Source organism: Terrapene carolina, unplaced genomic scaffold (genome assembly GCF_002925995.2).
Source record: "Terrapene carolina triunguis isolate 2854851 unplaced genomic scaffold, T_m_triunguis-2.0 Scaffold67, whole genome shotgun sequence".
Taxonomy (NCBI): domain Eukaryota; kingdom Metazoa; phylum Chordata; order Testudines; family Emydidae; genus Terrapene; species Terrapene triunguis.
This window is the reverse complement of record NW_020664418.1, coordinates 25,637,259-25,656,261: the sequence shown is the minus strand read 5'-3', so window position 1 is coordinate 25,656,261 and position 19,003 is coordinate 25,637,259. Positions and strand designations below refer to the sequence as shown.

General features: G+C 38.7%; 1 protein-coding gene across 1 annotated transcript in view; it reads right to left on the bottom strand.

The window, feature by feature from the left end:
• The window catches only part of ADAM10 (ADAM metallopeptidase domain 10), a 79,116-nt gene that overhangs the window by 14,251 nt on the left and 45,862 nt on the right, over nucleotides 1-19,003 (bottom strand). Inside the window, exons 7-11 of the mRNA XM_026648266.1 lie at nucleotides 17,898-18,081; nucleotides 9,005-9,168; nucleotides 6,868-7,051; nucleotides 6,387-6,537; nucleotides 3,137-3,320 (exon numbers count right to left, since the gene is read on the bottom strand). Of these exons, the coding sequence (XP_026504051.1) occupies nucleotides 3,137-3,320; nucleotides 6,387-6,537; nucleotides 6,868-7,051; nucleotides 9,005-9,168; nucleotides 17,898-18,081 (867 nt within the window). The remainder of the gene's footprint in view (nucleotides 1-3,136; nucleotides 3,321-6,386; nucleotides 6,538-6,867; nucleotides 7,052-9,004; nucleotides 9,169-17,897; nucleotides 18,082-19,003) is intronic.

Below are 19,003 nucleotides of genomic sequence, written 5' to 3'. Positions count from 1 at the left end.
TGCACCTTCTGTCTCTTGGATATTTTGTTATAGCAGAACGTGGATAATGGCCGTGGTTTAAAATGTATGAAATGTTTTTATGTCCCAAAACCTTGACAGTGTTGTTATAACAAGTGTTGTTATATGGTTGTTAACAGTAACTTTAAGTGGGAAAGAGAAGACTGGTTTGTGTCTCATTTTCCACCCCCATCCCACAACATGTCGCCACCCCACCAACGTTTCCAACTCCCCTACCACTTCCCAGCCTATTAAGGCTTTAGTTGGCACAGTAGAAGCAATTAACATTAAAGAAGTTGCTTCTTGCTGTCTCCTGTCCTATGCTGCTGCATACATATAACAGGCAGCAGCTTACTGGAGGATTGCACGCTATCTGGGTTATGTAGCTTGAGCTGCATCATTGAGCAGGGACCTTCATTCCCACTACCCACCTTTAGGCTTCCCAAAACCATGCTGCAGGTCCACCCAGGCCTCCCCTCCTTTAAAACTGGGCCCCAGACCCATCGACACTGGTCAGTATGCCCCCCCTCCCCCCAATAAAAAGGGATGATGTGTATCTTAAGTATTCATTTTCTGGATTTCAGGGGTTTGAATTTATGTTATCTTCATCTCCCCCGAATCCCAGCTCACTGGGAGGGGCAGGGAAAAGGGCTCACACATGCGAAGAGAAGCACGATTCTCCAGATCACAGAAAACCCAGCAAACAGGGAGAGGGGTGCAGCACACAAATGAAAGGGGAGAATTCAAGGCTGACAGCCCCCCCCCCCGCCCAAAACCTTCAACTTCCTCAGTTACCCTCATTTTGCAACCCCTGCTTTCTTCTCCACTGCCACTCACCAATCCTTAACACATCCTGTTACCTGAGCCCCCAGCCTCTCTTCCCTCCCTTACTGCCCATTTCCATTTATCCCCCTGCCCATAATATTCTCATCCCTCGCTGCATACCCAACCCCCCCTTCCCCAATTACCACCTACTCTTGCACCCCTACTCACCCCCCTTCCTCCCCTCCCAGTGAGACTTCGCATGTGTATTTATTTACTCTCCAAAACCACTTTCAGCATCTTCTGAATTTTCTGCTCTATTCATGTTAGATTTCTTCAAAATAAATAAATTCAGATTTCCCCCAAATATTTACAGTTCACTCTCAGATTCTCTCCCATGATGGGTTTCTAACTTCAAAGCTGCAGGCTCAGAGAGGTGTTAAGTGGCCCATTCATCTCAATGAGATGTTCTCAGCTGAAAGAATACACTGGAGAGGAATTCAGCCTGACAGAATGGCTCTGAAACCTGTGAACCTCTCTATTCATGTCAGTGGGTGTTCCTTTTCCCCTCCCCAGTTCTGCAGAGTTTCAAGCTCAAGCTCCTCACCCAGTCTTAGCAGTGTGTTCTTGGTGTACGCGCCAAGCATGCCTGCTCTAAGCTCCCCATCCAGAAGGGAAGGGCTTCCCTGATCTTGACTCACATGGAGGAGGCACAGAGCAGGGCTCAGACACATATAGGAGGGAGAGGCCCCACCAGATCACAAGAAGGTATGGGAGTGGGGCTCAGACATCCCCAGAAAGGCTAGCCTCCCCAGAACCTGGCTCACATGAGAGGGAGTAGGGAAAGGCCCACAGGGGACCCCTAGATCCTGGTATACACGAGGGGTAGGGAGATGGGCTCAGACCCTCCCAGAAAAGCAAGCCCCCACCCCCAAACTGGGAAGATGCCAGGAGGTCAGGGGGTGAGACCACCACAGAGGGGCAGAGGTCCGCCAGATCCTGGCACACATGCAATGGGGCAAAGCATTGGGCTCAGTCACCCTTGAGGGGCCAGAGACTCACAGATCCCAGCTCACATAAGGGGGCAAGAAGACTGGCTCGACTGTCCAGATCAAGGCACACGAAATAAGGGGAGAATGTGGGGCTAAGAGGCACTCGGCCCCCAGTTCTTCCTCATGTCCCCTTCCCAGTGTCCCTCCCCTGAACCCTCCAATCCCTCTCCCCTGCCCTACCACTCATTCACATTTATTTCCCTCCCCTCAATGCAGTCCCAAACCTTTCGCCCCTACTCTCCTCACAGTTCTTCCCTTGCCCCAGCAAGCATTCACGTCTCTCTCTCTATATATAATATTTTTACACAGATATTGGTTACATTCACCCAAAATAAAAATAAAACCTTTCTAGGGACAGATTTTTGCAATACACCTCCCAAACTTTCCCAAATTTCTGCACAAAGTGGGACTTGAACGGATACTGGCTGGGTCATGCTCAAAGCAGGAGCACCAGAAGGCTGGGGGCCAAGGCCCTCTCACTTTTAGGCACAATCCATCACCCTGGCTCAAAGGACTGTTCTGTAACCCCTCTGAGCTGCCCAGTTAGTATGAAACTTTAAAGGCCAACAGTTCTGTTAACTCTTCTGTCCTCGAATGCTCAGAGTACTCTATTAGGAGCATTTAGAAGAGGAAGCAGGTCTTAACCTAAATTTGGGGATGTTCCCTGCTGGTGTTGGGCAGTTGTGCACGCGCGCGCGCGCACACACACACACACACGCGAAATGGGGAATTTTATGATTCTCCCTGCCTTACTAGATGTGGTGGGCACATTTCTAGGCTGGCATGAAACAGACACTCCCTATGGGCAATGGATTGTTGTGCGAATTACTAGAAGGATTCCAATATGCTAATGCTCCCTCTTGCTCTGGCTGGCTGGCTGTATACATTCCTGGCAAGTGCGCAGTCAGCAAATGCTCCTTGCTCTGCCTGGCTTGCCATGAATACACTCTGGCCAGGCAGAGCATTTTGTAGGGAACTGTTGGGAGAAGTAAGGGGGCCAAAACACTCCACTCCCCCAGCACCATGGAATAGGCGAGAAACAGGGTAGTTCAAAGCATGAGGGGCCTGGCCTCCAGTAACTCAAGCACTGCAAAAGAGAATATTACCAAAAGCAGTGTTTAAAAGAGTAGCTGTTTCAAAATAAGGTAACTATGGGGAAGATTTGTCTTCCCACTACTTTTTCTTCTTTTTAAGATCACACTGGGTTTTCTGAAAAATAAGGCAATACTCTTGTACTATCCTCAATAAGTGATAAAGCCATATTGCTTCAAAAATTGTGCTCTGCGATATACTGTTAGTACAACAGTTCTGAACATTAAGCTCACCCCTTTAATGCAAACTTGTGTGTGTCTGTTGCAATCTGTGAAGTTTGGCTTGGGATCAGATGCTGGACAGAGAGCAGTGAAACCATTACACATTCCTTCTCTTGCACAGTCAGAATCATTCCGACACTTATCAGTCTTGAGTTTGAAGCTACATTGTGCAGTACAGCAGGGGCCTTGACTGGGGCTACAAAGAAAAAAAACAGAAAATATGTATTCAGAAAAATGCAGATTTTTTCTGGTGTTTCTAATGTACCCTGAATAGCAATATTGTTCAAGTCTTCTAAATTTAAGATTTATTGATTAAAAGAGATAGAATAAAGTAGAACTTGCTAAGAAATATGCACGTTTAACTGGAATACCACTTAAAACTACAACTGCGTGCAAAAATATTGTCAGTTTTGTTATCTCCAATTTGTGCCAACAAAATTTAAACTGAAAAATGTTTTTTGGTGGGTAACAAACGTTTGGTATTCTGCATCCAGCAGTCTTCTTGGTCTCAACTTTAATGATTAAATTATGAAAATCAACACCATTTACGTTGCTTACACTAAAAAAATTACTTTTGCATGCATGTTTATATCTGAACACCTTCATAAAAGTCAAGTATCAGGGGGTAGCCGTGTTAGTCTGTATCCACAAAAACAACAAGGAGTCCGGTGGCACCTTAAAGACTAACAGATTTATTTGGGCATAAGCTTTTGTGGATAAAACACCTCACTTCTTCAGATGCAACTTCATAAAAAGTTCATAAAAGTGAAATTTTAGGTTCAGATAACATTGCCCAAGTTAAACTCACTACCCGGAGGAAGTTTAAAATTAAAGATGAAGTCCTTTCACACTGAGGAGTGAACCCCAAAACAGTAAAGAATCTGACACATCATACCCTTCATCATTAACAGTAATTTACCAATGTTATAGAACATCACTGAAACAATGAACTTATATAATTTCAGTTTACTTTTACCATTTTCCCTCATTTTTGAGGATTAATCTAGGGTAGGCAATTTCATTTTTTGGTTCTCTCTCTTGAGGGACACATTCACATCCTCCAAGTAAAATATTCTTTGAGATTTTAAATGGGTAAAAGTTGCACATAGCTTAGGATGGAGATATATATAATATATAAAAAAGGCCTAAGCTAAAAAGGCCTAAGCTACTAAAGCAAAGTTTATATATTTACTAGAAGTATCTATACCCTTTTCAATATTTTGGTCACTTTCATATCATGCCATATGTGTTGCATTGCCTAGAAACAAGGTAACACAGATGAAGTTTGATATGTAAAACCCAAGTGCCAGAAAAATCTATTTGATACCAAATTGTATCCTTGAGTCACCTTCCTTCTAGGAAATGTATCGCATATGGCACGCTATGAAAATGACCAAATTCTGAATAAATGTGGTAGATATTTAGTCAATACCAGCCTCTACCTGAAAGTTCTCTCATAAATACAGACTTTTCAATATATCTTGCCATTTATAATTACTTGCAGCAAGTGGTCCAAGGAAGTCTACTGCTGTAAGCAAGGGTTTGCTTGGGCTCATTACCGTCACATTGCTATCTTAGGCATGCAAGTTATATTGATGAACACGATACTATAGCCATTTTTGCTATTATGTAGGCTTCACGAGTTGAATTGTCTTCTAGTGCCAATTCTTGATTTTTTGATCAATGCCACTTCAACAGAAGTTCAACACTGGTGTCTGGCAAGCCATTAAAGTTTAATGTATTCATAGACACTCTGGCAGCAGTGAGGATGAAAAAAAGATATCACATGCAATGGGGTTAGAGAACAAAGCAGCCTTGTATAGCTATGAGCCAAGAAAAGCTCATGCTGCTCTTAAATTAGGTCTTGTCTACAGGAACATTTATTGCATTGCAAACGGGTATAAATCTACCCTGCAGTAAGTGTCTGTGTGGACCTTGCTCCCTCATGCTAAAAATTCTGAAACGCACTTCAATCTACCCCGTTTTGAAACTGGGAAGATAAAAGTGTCCGGCAGCAGAGTCCACAGAGTTAGTGCGCAGCAGGCTAGTGTAGGATAGATTTACACCCCAGCTTGCCAGACACAAGCCCTTAGATAGCCTTCTAGATTTGTCAAGATTCTGATCTGCTTGCATTTCTTTATTCTCTCCCCAACAGCAACAGTCAGAAAGAGAAAAAAGGGTAGGGATCCAATTGATTCTCCCCACCCTCCCCCTTGCAAATCTCTGATATCACTTAACATTAAGAATAACAGACCAAAGGAATGACAAGGGATTAATTACAGTTTATACAGCCTTTCTTAGCTCAAGACCACCAGAGAATTTTTACCAGGGTACATATACGTACTGAAATCGTCCAATGACAATACAGTCACCTAAAGTATGGCCTCAGTCCAGGTACTAGCGGGCAGATGTTCATAGCATAAAATTCTTAACATTTGACAAAATCTAAACATTCCATGGCAGTTTTAGTAAAGGAGTCAATGATTGAATTAACAGTAAGACTAAATTTATCAGCAGAATTTGTCCTAACCATACCTGGTTTAATCCACGTTAACAAAGCTGCATGGAAAAGTATGTCCTGACACTGCACATTTGCACCTTCCTCTAGCTAAAGAGAGACCTTCAGTCTTAAGAGCTGTCAACCTGACCCTTTTCAGAAGCACAAGATATACTGAGTGTCCCTGCTCAATTTTTCTGCAAAACATCCAAGATAGATCAGATAAGCAAGTAAAGGGACTTATAAATTTGGATTTCTTTTAAGACCATGTCTACAAATGAATGTGTTACCTTGCAGGATATAACTAATGTGATAAATATGATTTTGCCCTGAGTAGGGACAGGACAGTAATGTTTAAATGTGTTAGCTGGTTGAATTTAGCTCAAGGGATAACTACAACCAACCAACATTTTTAAACACAACTTGTCCCTATCTATCCTGAGCCCTAAGATGTACTTAATGTAGTTAATTAGAAAGTTTTAAATGATGCATTTTTCCAAAAAACTAAGAATAAGGTAGTCTCATAGTTGCTGACTACGAAAAAGTTAAAATTAGTGCTGAGTTAAAAAAATAACATAATATAGTTAGTGAAATTCCCATTAATTGTTACTAGTAAAATTAGGGACATTCTAACAATATAAGCGAGATTAGACTTCAAGTGTCAAACAGTATACCTCATAGAAGATATTTCTAAAATAAAGCTTGCTAGCCTATCCATAAGTCTGAACAATTCAATAAGCATAATATAACTGAAATATACAATACCTGCAAAGTTTGTCTTGTTTTAACTTGCATTTCTTATCTTCTGGTTGATTTGCATCATAACAGCATTCATCTTTACACTGGTCACTGTATCCACAATCACACTGCTCTCCCTCTTCTACCATTCCATTACCACAGATGGGCTGGCCAGACTCTGAAAAATGTCAGTATATTTTTGTAAAACTACAGAATATCAAAGACATGCATGGTAACTTGTAGTTAAATTATGATATGACATAGTTAAGCATGATTGGCAACGTCTACTCAAGATGCAATTAGTATTGGAAGTGTAGGTGTGTTGCAGATTAGGATTTTATAGGGAAACTTGAACAATACTCTTCAGCATCCAGGTTGTTGATTTCTACTACATATTTTGTATTCAGAACTTCCACTAATAACAATGGGAACTTCTTGTGCAAAAGAAAAGTTAGATCAGAGCTCAGTTAACTCTTTAGCATTTTATAAGGATGACAAAAATACATACCAACAAAACAATTATTTCTTTTTTTCTCAAGAACTTGGCTGATATTTCGAACGCTACAGATGGAGAACTTATTGTTGTTAAGTTTGTCCCCAGATGTAGCTCTTGCATACATGATATAATTGCCATTTTCTTTCTGCCCCAAGTTTTTGGACTCTCCTGGAGTGCATTCTGTTCCAGAATCATGCTGCAAAACAGAACATTGTAAACTATTTCAAGCAGATCAGTTTCTATCAGTTAATTTGCTATCTTTCTACCTATGTGTATAACAGACCTGTGTGGGGTAATAGGGTGAGAAACAAAAGCTCATACAAAATTGTTCCCTTTTTAAAAAGTGTACCCACTTGCCTATTTCAAAAAGGTGAAGAATATCAGAAGCACAGGATGAAATGGAAAGTCCACAGCATCTCCATCTTAAATGTTAATGGTGGCTTATCAACCTGTGTGTGTGTGCTGGTTACAGCAACACAACACACACGCTCCTTTCTTTTACGTTATATCCCAAAGGTTTTGGAGCACTGACAAAGTTAACTTCTGTGAGAGCAACCATATCATGTTTACACTAGAGAACTTGACTGTTCAGTTGAAATGGTTAAATAAAACTGGCTTAAGCACAAATGGTTTGATGTGTCCATGCTTAGCCACATTGACTAGTATAAAGAATCACAGCAGTTTTACACACTAGCACTGTTTTAGACTATTTCAGTTACACTGCCCTCTGGGTACCTGTCCACAGTTCCTGGTATCTCCCAAAAGCAGAGGATTCTGAGATTTCTGAATACTACCAAGTGCTCTGTAGGATAGTAATGGGAGGACCAGTGGAAACATTTCAGATAGTTCACATTCACACTGTAGGGAAAACGTGGCCTTAAATAAGATATGATTCGTGGGGGAAGTCCATTTCTATCCACACTATGAAGAACTGATAATTTATACCACCACCTGGTAACATACATGGAATACTTTACAATATAGACGTTTCAAAGATTATGATAAATGGCAAATCTTTGAAAAAATATTTGACAAGAGTAAGAAATCGTTTAATACCAATACCGTACTACCACTTTTGACAACTGATTTTCCCAGAATATGACCCAACCCTTCCAACATAAGTATATAAATGTGCACTTTTAAAATGGTATTACTACAAAAAGTAGCAAATTTTCTGACACGTATATCCACTGACTATCCAAGATCAAACATGAGTTTCACAGGCAAGTTCAAAAATGATGTTTCCATTGGTCCAAAGAGATTTTCACTCTATGACAGATTTCCTACTTCTTCAAATCAATGCATACTGTTAACATTCTGGATTCTTGTTCCTGCCAATATGGTAGAAATTAGCTTAGTGATTCATTTTCTAGTTTTCTAAAATGTAAAACTTTAAAAGTGACATATAAAAGGAAATATTCTCCACTTTTCACAACCACCACCCACAAATAAAAGAGAAACAAGTAAAATCTCAAATTTTTCAGCTTGTCACAGACAAAAGCCTTGAACATAGCACGTGAAGACAACTGCTTCAAAATCCTATTACAAGTGTAACTCAGACAGTTGCTTCTCAAAATAAATTAAAAATCTTTAAGGTATAAAAAAATGCAAAGGGTACAAAGGAAAGCCAGTTTTATCCCCATTGTTGAGTGAGAGGACATAACCAAAGTTTTGCCTCATGAGCTGGGACCCTTGCCCTCACTCTGCATAAAATAAGAACTAGTATTTACTTCTCACCAAAACACAGATGCACACATACACACTTTTGAAGAGAGATGAGTAAGCTTTGTCCTTCAAAGGAAGTGGGAAGACTTTAGGAGAGAATAACCCACACTTTTTACAGAAGAGTAGTCATGAATAAGTGCAGTATAAGATAGGCTAAGCCAGTAGTTGCTGTAAGCAGCTAAATGAGAAATTAAGAATATTCACAAAAGTCCTGTTGCACCAAGTTCTTCCTTTTGCAGAACATTCATAAAGATCTTAACACATATTGCTTATCTGCAAAGACTTTGCTTTTCTTTTGCATGCATACCTAGATGAATTGTTTTTATTAGCATAAAAGGTTTAAGTTACAAAATGTTTTCATCATTAACAAGTTATGTCTCCCAAAACATTGAAAATGTGTAATGGAGCAACACTTAATACTTACAGGAGAACCAAAGTTATGTCCAACCTCATGAGCAAAAGTGATGTGAGAAACCTTAGGAGGGACATGAGAGCCATAGTTCTGAACAGTGATGATTCCAGTATTTAAGGACTTCTTTTTACCATCAGAATAGAGTTTGCTCTTTTCACATATTCCACCAGAGCTCCCTGCATTTAGAACAAGAGTTAAACAGCTCAAAATTAAAACATTTTGAAAGAAAAGAGGTGAGTTGTATTTTTTGTTCTGTATCTTAGTTGAAAACTTACTCTAACAATATTACAATACTGAAAGAAAGTGTGTAGAGTGCCACATCAATTTTTTTTTCTATTTTTTTTAATCTAAATCCCATTTGGTTCTCCTTTTCAAGTAAAGAATATACTATTTCTGAATACAAAATTCTTTCCAGTATCAAGGAAAAAGGCTAACATTCACAATGTTCAGTTGCACATACTTCAAACCTGCTTTTAAATAGTATCTTCCATTTTTTCCCAAAAGTACTTGTAAAAGGCCTAAGATTAGCCACATATCCTAGTGAGAAGGAGTGACTCATTTCTTCGCAGTACAATTTAAAACAAATGTGGTTTTGATAGGTGGTTAATCATGTGTGTTTAAAGGTCAACAATCAAGGAAGTTACACCCAGTGTTTGAAAATGCAGTCCTGAGACTGTTATTTTGCTGTAAAAACATTTTCAGAATCTAGAACATATGCTTTCTAAACAAGTTTTGTCTTGCTAAAGTCAAGTTGCAGTTCAGCAAAATAAGTCATATGAGAATAAGTACTTCCAGGAATAGTCTCACAGGGGAAGGGTGATAAAGATTCATACTTCAGCACCTATAAGTCAGTGAGTAAAAAGTCCAAAGTGGAGCCTTACTACATACTCTATATTCACCCATACATTTCAATGCAGCAAGTCTTAAAGGACAACTCATCTTTCTTTCATGCTACAAAATATAATCAGATTCCTAAAATCCTCCTTAAACAGACTAACAAAACATTCCTTAGCTGTACATCCAACACCTGTTAGTCATCCAGACTCTATGTAATACACCCCTTGATTAAGAAATCCTGTACAGATGTGAGATAAAACGTGAATGCTAACTATCTAATAGATGCACATGTATTAAGGGCGAAATTCACCAACTAAGTATGTTTTATGCAGGTAAAGTTCTTGTGAGTGGTGCTTGCAAAATCTACATTCTATCAGCCCTACCTCACTATGCCGCCATGCTTTCCCAGCCAATGGACCAAAACAGACTCTCTGTGCCACATACATGGAGCATTAAGGCATGTATTGAATTTCCTGTGACTCTTCCTCAGGACAATCACCAACACTGGTCTGACTGATTGATGGATTGGCAATCCCTCGATTCGAGGATGATCTCTACCATGGATTTACATATGGGTCCTGAGAGGACTCTGGAGTCTGATCCTGGAACCGCATATCCGTCCTGAGTAGGTACATACATTTTGTGACAGGACGATGGCATGCTGGGAGAAAGTTATTTCTTTTTCCTTCCTCCTCTCTCTTTTCAGCTTTGAGGACAAGGTGCTTCTCCTCGAAACATGCCACTGCCTGATGGAGGATATGGCACCATTGGGGTCGGTTGCTGGCTTGCTCTTCCCAGCTTGTGATGTCCACATCAGTTTTCTTAAAATACGCTTTCAGTGTGTCTTTGATCTCAGACCATGGGTGAGTGAGAGTTAAGGACTTGTTTTGGGAGGCGAGAGTCTGGCATCTGCACACAATGCCCAGCCCAGCTAAGTTGGTAAATGAGAATCATTGCTTCAATGCTGGTGACAAGGATGCTGGCATTCGTGTGGCGATCTTGCCATTTGACGTGAAGGATCTTCCGGAGACATTGATGGTGATACCTCTCCAAACTCTGGAGGTGTTGTCGATAGGTCACCCAGGTTTCGCATCCAGGGAGAAGTGTTGGAACAATTGTCTTATAGACCTGGATCTTGGTGTCCTGCCATAGGTCATGGGCTCTGAAAAAGCATCGGAGCAATGGAAGCACTTGCGCACTAGATTCTGTGCTGGATCTCACTGTCGATTTTTGCATTTTGAGAAAGTTGGCTACTGAGGTAGCAAAAGTGCTCAACTGTCTCCAGAGTCTGACACTCAATGGTGATATGTTCTGGGTCATGTGCAAGGCCTGAAGCAAGTTGATAGAGCATTTTAGTCTTCTCAATATTGAGTGAGAGTCCTAGGCTTCGGTAAGCTTGTGCAAGAAAATCCAGTATGGACTGAAGGTCATTCTCAGTGTGTGCGAGGATGATACAATCATCAGCATACTGACGATCAGTAATAGACACCCTGAAGACATTAGACTTTGAGCAGAGATGAAGATTAAAGAGCTGCCCATCCAGTCAATTCCATTGGGGGAGATGATCTCGATTGGGCAGAGATCAACATTGGTCTATACAGAAGTGATATACAGATCCCTCTGTGTTTCAGGGGGGCTCTCTGCACCCTCGTAAGAGGCTAATTCACCTGCATAACCTAGTCAGAAAATCTAAGTGGTAGAGACGACAGACATGAATTGCCATACCACTCAGACCAGAGATCCATCTAGTCCAATATCCTGTTTCTGTCAGTGGTCCTTACAAGATGCTTCAGAGGAAGGCGCAAGAACCCCCAGTATAAGGGCTAGTGTGTCCCCCACATTATATCTCATCCTAATCTAATCGCTAGATTTTATCTGAAGGCCTGAAGCATGAGAGGGTTTAATATCCCTTCCAAAATGTGTAAGCTTTGATTATAATACTGGACATTCTTGTTATCCACATAAATGTCCAATCTTTTTTTTTAAATCTTGGTGAACAGTTCTTTGCCTCAATGACTTTCTGTGGCAATGAGATCTACAGTCTAATTACTCATTATGTGAAAAAGTATTTCCTTCCTAATTTATCAGTTTTTAATTCACTGAATGTTCGTTCCTTGTTCTTGTGTTATGAGACACACAGAGCAGAAGCTCCCGATCTACCTTCTCTGTGACATTTGTTTTTTTATGGACTTCTATCCCTGCCTAGGTGTCTCCATGACATTACTGAAAATGACCGCACAGCAGGACGGGACACAACAGTGAAAACAGAAAAGTCATTTGGCTGGGGGAAAATGTGTCCAATACTTAAGACACAAGTAGGTATTGATAGTATTACCTAGGTATTGGATAGCTTTAAATGAATTTACTTCAATTGGATCACAACCCTAAACATTTGTATTAGTTTTCAGCTGGTGAGTGGCCATTTTATTGTTTACAAAACTCAAGGGTGTAGTCTGATAGTCGTTTTTATAAATATGTAGACTATAAAATAATTTACACTAGATTTATTTTCAGACAAAAATACCATTGAAACCTGTGGTGAGAAACTGGGCTGAAATTGGTCAGGAAATTTTTGAATGATCAAAAATAGTAGCTTGCAGTTAAAAAAAAAAAAAAAAAAGCCATTTCTTTTGTTATCACTAGGCGCAGAGAAAGTCTGATGGAACAGAGTAGAACTTTCTGTTTCAAGTCCTGTCCCATATGGACTTTGGCCCCCAGTTCCTTAAATGAATAACTGCTCTTGACATCAGCCCAAAAGCAGCTGTGTGAATTGATGGAGTTAAATCTCCTTTACTTGAATTACCCAGAGAGTAGACAGGGATGTCTAATGTCTCTTCTACTTTCTGGACTGGCCACAGAGCCTTTTGCTCAAAGGACAATGAATCCATCACAGGAATGAAACTTGCAGGACCACATCAGAAAATAGCATATATAGATGTAACATTTTTATCTAAATCAAATATTCTCTAAAACTATTCGCTAAAACAATCCAGGATTTTGAGAAAGTCTGGATTTAAAATAAAATTATGCCAAATCTGAAATACTAGCTATAAATTTGCCAGACCCTGAAAAGTCACTCCTCCAGAAAATGTTTGGGTACAAATGAGCAACAAATTCTATAAGATACATGGGAATTCAAATCTCAAACAACCTAGAAGAGCTTCTATCATTTAAATGTTAAACCCCTACTTCAGCAAATGAAAAAAGATTTGGAGTGCTGGGGGACGTATGCAATTTCTTGATTGGGATGAACAGCCACCATCAAAATAAACATTCTGCTAAGGATATCTTTCTTGTTTCAAAATCTTTCTATGATTATCCCAGATACAAACCTAGCAGGAATACAGAGGATGCTGTTACAATTTACATGGAATAAGAAAAGGCCAAGAGTGAGTGCAGATACTTTGTACAGATCCATTAAACAGGGTAGACTAGCTGCTCCAAATAATCTATGGGAGCGTTTCTCAAACAGGGGTCCGCAGGCCCTGCTGATCAACTCTCCTACCCCTCCCTCCCAGCGCCTCCTGCATGCTGGGGAACAGATGTTCCCCATCATGCAGGAGGTGCTGGGAGGGAGGGAGAGGAAGGGGGACAGGGGTGCTTGGGGGAGGCAGCAGCAAGAGGCAGGGGAGAGGCGGGGTGGAGCCTTGGAGGAAGGGGTGGAGTGGGGGCGGAGCTTGGGGCTGAGCGGGCGGCTTGGGAGTCAACAGCAAATTTTAAAATCAAAATTGGGGTCCTCGAGTTACTAAAGTTTGAGAACCGCCAATCTATGGTATTATCAAGCCAGCCAGCTCAAAGCAGGAGTGGAGTGGGGGTGCCCAGACAAACATTGGGTCTTTATTGAACAGAAAAATTGTGACAGTGTAAATCTCTAGGCTACTCCAGAAGTTTACACACATCCTTTAGTAAAGGCTACTCTATGGGTTTGGGATAGAATTAGAGAAATTCTTTCCCCTCGCCAATCACACCCATTGCAAATACTCTAGATCTTAACCCAAATTGCAAACCAAAGAGCTTCAAGGATTGGGAGAGCCATGGAATACACTTGGTTGGCCAGCTATTCAGTAAAGAAACTTTTCTAACTTATTTAGAGATCACAACTAATTTTAACTGGCACTAGTACTTTCAAGTAAGGCATTATGTTTCTCAACTTTCTAGAAAACCTGTTTTATACAGAAAGCTAACAAACAGAAGCGCTGGCATCTGGTCAATGAGGAAACAAAAAAATAACTAATTTGTATTAATCTTTGCAGACAGCTTCCCTAACAAAAAAAAATGTTCATATATGACTCACTGGGGAAAGGATGTGGATAGACAAATTACCGCAGAGAAAGGGGGTTTAGTCCAGAAAAAAAAAAAAAGAGGACCAGTAACCTCAGTCTGATGCACAATAAAAAATTCTTGAAGATACTGTTTCAATGGCCCTTCAAACCAACCAGGCTAAAAGATATATATAGATTGAATGGGAATAAGTGTTAGAGAAATTGTGGTAAAGGAGATTTTATGCATATATCGTGTTCCGTTCAGTCCTTAGAGAGTATTTGGATGCAATCCACAACCAAATATCACAAATCGTTGAGTATATATTACCAAAACGATCTCTCGGTAATCTTTCTAGTGGAAATGGTCACACAAGAGGAAATGAAGAATTAATCTCTCATCTGGTAGTAACTGCTTGGCTATTGGTAGCCTCTCACTGGAAAAAGAAACATAGTCCAACCATAGAGGAATGGTTTAAAAAAATAAAATAAAAAAAAGGAGGTTGTGGTTATGGAAAAATAAACATAACTATGTACCCAGTAAGAGACAGAAGACCGATAGCTACATAGATATAGGGTTACTTTTTATTCAATATTCAAAGTACATCCCCCTGCAAAAAACCCAGCACACCTATCCAGTTTTTTTAACATTTGATAGACACGCCTGACCTGTTAAACATGTATATTGAGATTTCACTCAACTTAATAAAAATCAGTAGAAATGACATTACAGGTGTTTTAATGATGCTCACTCTGTAATACAACACCCTATTAAACAGAAATATCTGATGACTATACTCCTGTATGTCTCATTAAACAAAAACTAACTCTTTTAATAATTGTTTTGTTTCTGATATTTACATGGCCAGGACTTGTCAACTTGTTAAAATTTCCTAAATAGTTAAAAATAGTAGTTTGGTCAGATGCTTGTGAATATTTAAAAAAAAACAAAACAAAACAAACAAAAAACCACACCACAATGAGAACATTTTATAGTTGTGGGAATGCAAAAAAAAAATAATGCTTTTCATAACTACAGTTAACTTATTTTGTGTATTTTAGACATCATGTAATTAATGAGCTCTTGTGAAACCATGGACACTAACAACCCTGGGTTTGCACAGCTGGAATTTTTAATGAGACATAGTAAATTTATAAAAATTTACATTTACGCAAAGCGTAGACACAATATTGGGAAAGTGAGGTTAGAATCTTATTTCTCAGGCTGGGCATGTAACGTACAACATACAAGATATCCAAAAATAAGAGATGCCATACAGACTTATCAGTTCCAAACTATTCATCTTGTAAAACTAACGTATCCAGTGTGTTCCAAACAGCTCAAACATAACATTTCCTAAAGGATCAATTATACAAATAAGCAATATGGGGCAGCCAAAGCAGCAGCTGTTATTTTTTGGCAACTCAAGAACAATTGTTTTAAACTAATATGCTTAACATTTCCAATTTTTAATGTTCCTGAAAATGAAGTTGAACCAACAATCCTAACTCCAGGCCATGTAGGGCACCATTTAACACAAACATCTACTACTTCCCTTGAAATAGAGGACACTGCTGCCAAATACCACAAGCTGCAGTGAAAGATAACATGGCCAAGTCTTTCATTAGTGATCAGCAACCTTTCACATATACTACAGTGAGAACAAGGAACAGCCACCTATTGAATTCAATGTTGGATACCAAACAAGATTAACTAATTCACATGCCTTGCTCATATTCAGAAGTTTCTAGCGAATCAAATTCTAAATTTCATCCTCTCCTCTACTTCAACTTCCAATTTGATTCCACTCACTAGCCATGTCCCTGTTCTCAATTACAAGTGACTTCACCCATTCCTCTTCCTCTACTTCTATAGAAGTTTGTTTCCCAATAAGCCTAAGCCTTGAAAATAAATCTATGTTCTAAATAACTTATCTTAACTGTATTCTATGTTTATTCAGTTAGAATCTGTTTCTAATATAAAAATATCATGTTCATGTAAATATTTTGGTGATAAAAAATGAAAGCCTCAAAAAACTATTTTCGGGGGGGGGGGGGGAGGGGGAGAGAGGGAAGGGAATAAAAAGGTTTTTTCACAATCCTGAATTTGAACTAAAAGTTTTCTTTTCACAATAAATTTTGATTAATGTTGTTATAGCAATATTTCTAGTTACTTCTAAAAAAATTTGAACAGATTATATATAAAGAACTACAGGTTAAATTGATTTTTTCATATTTTATTTCGCATACTATCTGATTAGTTTGTGAGGATTGAAGACTATCAGAAATTCTTTGTTTATCTTCAAACAGGAAATTTTCCTACTGACTTTCTAAGTAAAGGGATAGAAGTTATTAACTTGTGAATTTTAGTGTTTATTTTATTTTAAATACAGTTTTGTCATTCAGGGAATCAAACGGACAAGTCCAAGTTAACATTAAAAAAAAAAATATCAAGAGAATTACAGTAGTACTGATAAAACTACCCAAGTTACTGAGAACACAATTTTTTAAATAAAATCCACAGCATAGTGAAAGTTTAAATTTAAATTTAAGTTTAAATTAAGTTGAAATTTAAATTTCATCTATGCTGATTAACTGATTAACCAAAGAAGTTATAGGAACTAGGAAGTAAAGGGTGTGGTCCAAGAAGACAATAGAAAAGCAGCACTGCAGCAGTGTATCGTCAGAAGTATGAAGAGACAGTCTTCGTGTCAGACTTGTCTAAAGAAAAAGCCTTTGAGTATATTAGAGGACAAACCAAGCATGACTATCTGTAGCACAAGAATTACACTTTCTGGTCACAAAATGGATATGAACAGGAAAGTATGGTAGGTCATCCATTTAACATTCAGATACTCTAGAATTAAGTGAGGTATGATCACTTAGATTGAAAGAATGTTGCAACCAGTTTTCTCCATCCATTAGACATTTGTTGACCTCCAATATTATTCAACTGCTGTTTTACATTAACAATACAGGCTCTTTTCTGCAGAGGGAGCTAGTTGCCTATCCACATGGATGAACAGACTTTCCTTGTCAGGTGGTAAATGGTATTTCTCCAGTGGAGAAAGTCATTCTCTAGAAAGATTTTCTCTTGTGTCACACTTGAGCAGGCATAAAACACTATTGGAATAGCAGATTTTTGTAGCTCCAATGAAAGTTATCATGAAGACTGTTAAATTTCTCCACATGACATGACATAGTAAAGTGCTTTCAGGAAATATTTAGACACTGAAAATTAAGACACATGACTGAAATGAAATTGGTCAGAGTCTCAGTGAAATTTAAAGACAAATCATCTAGGAAGGGCAAGTACAGAGATATTGTTTCAGCGTCTTTGCAGACATCACTGCATTGGTTTATACTCTGTTCAGATTTCCAAGTTATTTGTATCCGTAAGAGCAGGAAGCCAGAGATCCTGGAGTACAAATCTATGGCAAGCTGTGAATTCTATGGCTGTAGAGTGTTGTATAATACAAGGAGCCTTGCTTATAGTTTATTTGAAGCACTTCTGACACCTTTTTCATTTCATTGGTCACTCATACCTGGTCAAGTGTCTGCCCAGAGAATTAAGGTGCTGTTCTAAAGGAAAGCAATGAATAGGGGAATCTGTATGACTCAAGTAGTTAGTGGCACATGATGTATTGATATTTACATAATTTCAAATCATACATTATCAAACTGTGAAGAATCAGACCTACAATGTTGGAAAAATTTCAGTAAAGTCAACAGTTGATACTTTTCTTCCTTTCTCCTACTTAAAAATACTTGACTTCTGTAAGAGAGTACTCTAGTTATGGATTAATTACCTGAAGGGGCTCCAACCCAAGCCAGACCAAGAACACCATCATCAAAATCACGGTCAGTAAATACATAGGCCAAGCAATAATCATCATGATTCTGTTCAGAGTTCAGTTCCAGAAACTTCTCCACACCAATATTAGGAAATCTGAAGGGATTGGAAGGGTCTCTCTCATCAACAGTTGTGTTGATCTAAAAGTAAATTCAAGTTTATACTGAATCAGACATTTCATTTTTGTCTGGCTAATACAAGCTTGCTAAGAAAGACTTCCTATTATCAACTCTGATGTCAAATAATATCAATATCTAAAGATTTATAGACACTACATATCAATTCATAATATCTGGAAAATCCTGAGTCCTAAAGTGAACTTGTTTCATAAGACAACATAACTGTATTTATGTGGCAAATTACAACCTCCTTCCTCTTCCTTCAAATGCTTCCTTAAGACAAACTTCATCCACAAGAATTCAAAAAAAGTGTGTATTTATAACCTTAATTCTACATTTTTGAGATTAACTTTCATCTGGTTATTCAGTTGACAACTATATCTACTTTAAATGCAAGTTCCTGGAGCAAAAAGATTGTATTATATCCTATAATATACACTGATGGCACATGCTACATCATAGCACACAAAGGTCAGAATGTTTAGATACAGCTAAGAACAAGAAAGATTTGTAAAAGTGTCAGAGTAAAACTGCATGCTCACATTAAATCTCCAACATAAAACTAAGAGCAAGGTTTTAGTATTATGGGCTATACATAAATTCCATTCAGCTCATTGTACTGTGAAAGTCTCTCAAAGATATTTTTCTGAGCACAAACATGCACTAAGGCAGAAGCTGATTAGAGATTTTTTTTTTTTTTTAAACGGAACACAACAATATGTGCTACTATGCACAGAGCAATTTCATGTGTAACAATCTAAAAGTTGGAGGCCTAAAAGCAATTTACAAAAGGAAGATTTTTTAAAAATTGCACTTTGGTCTTTTGCTTTTTTATAATGTATAAAGGCAGCCTTTTAATCTTTTATCTTTAAAATAAAGAGAGTCAGATATATCAAGTGATCCAGTCTGGTTTGACCTTCCCTATTTTTTCAGGAGGAACTTT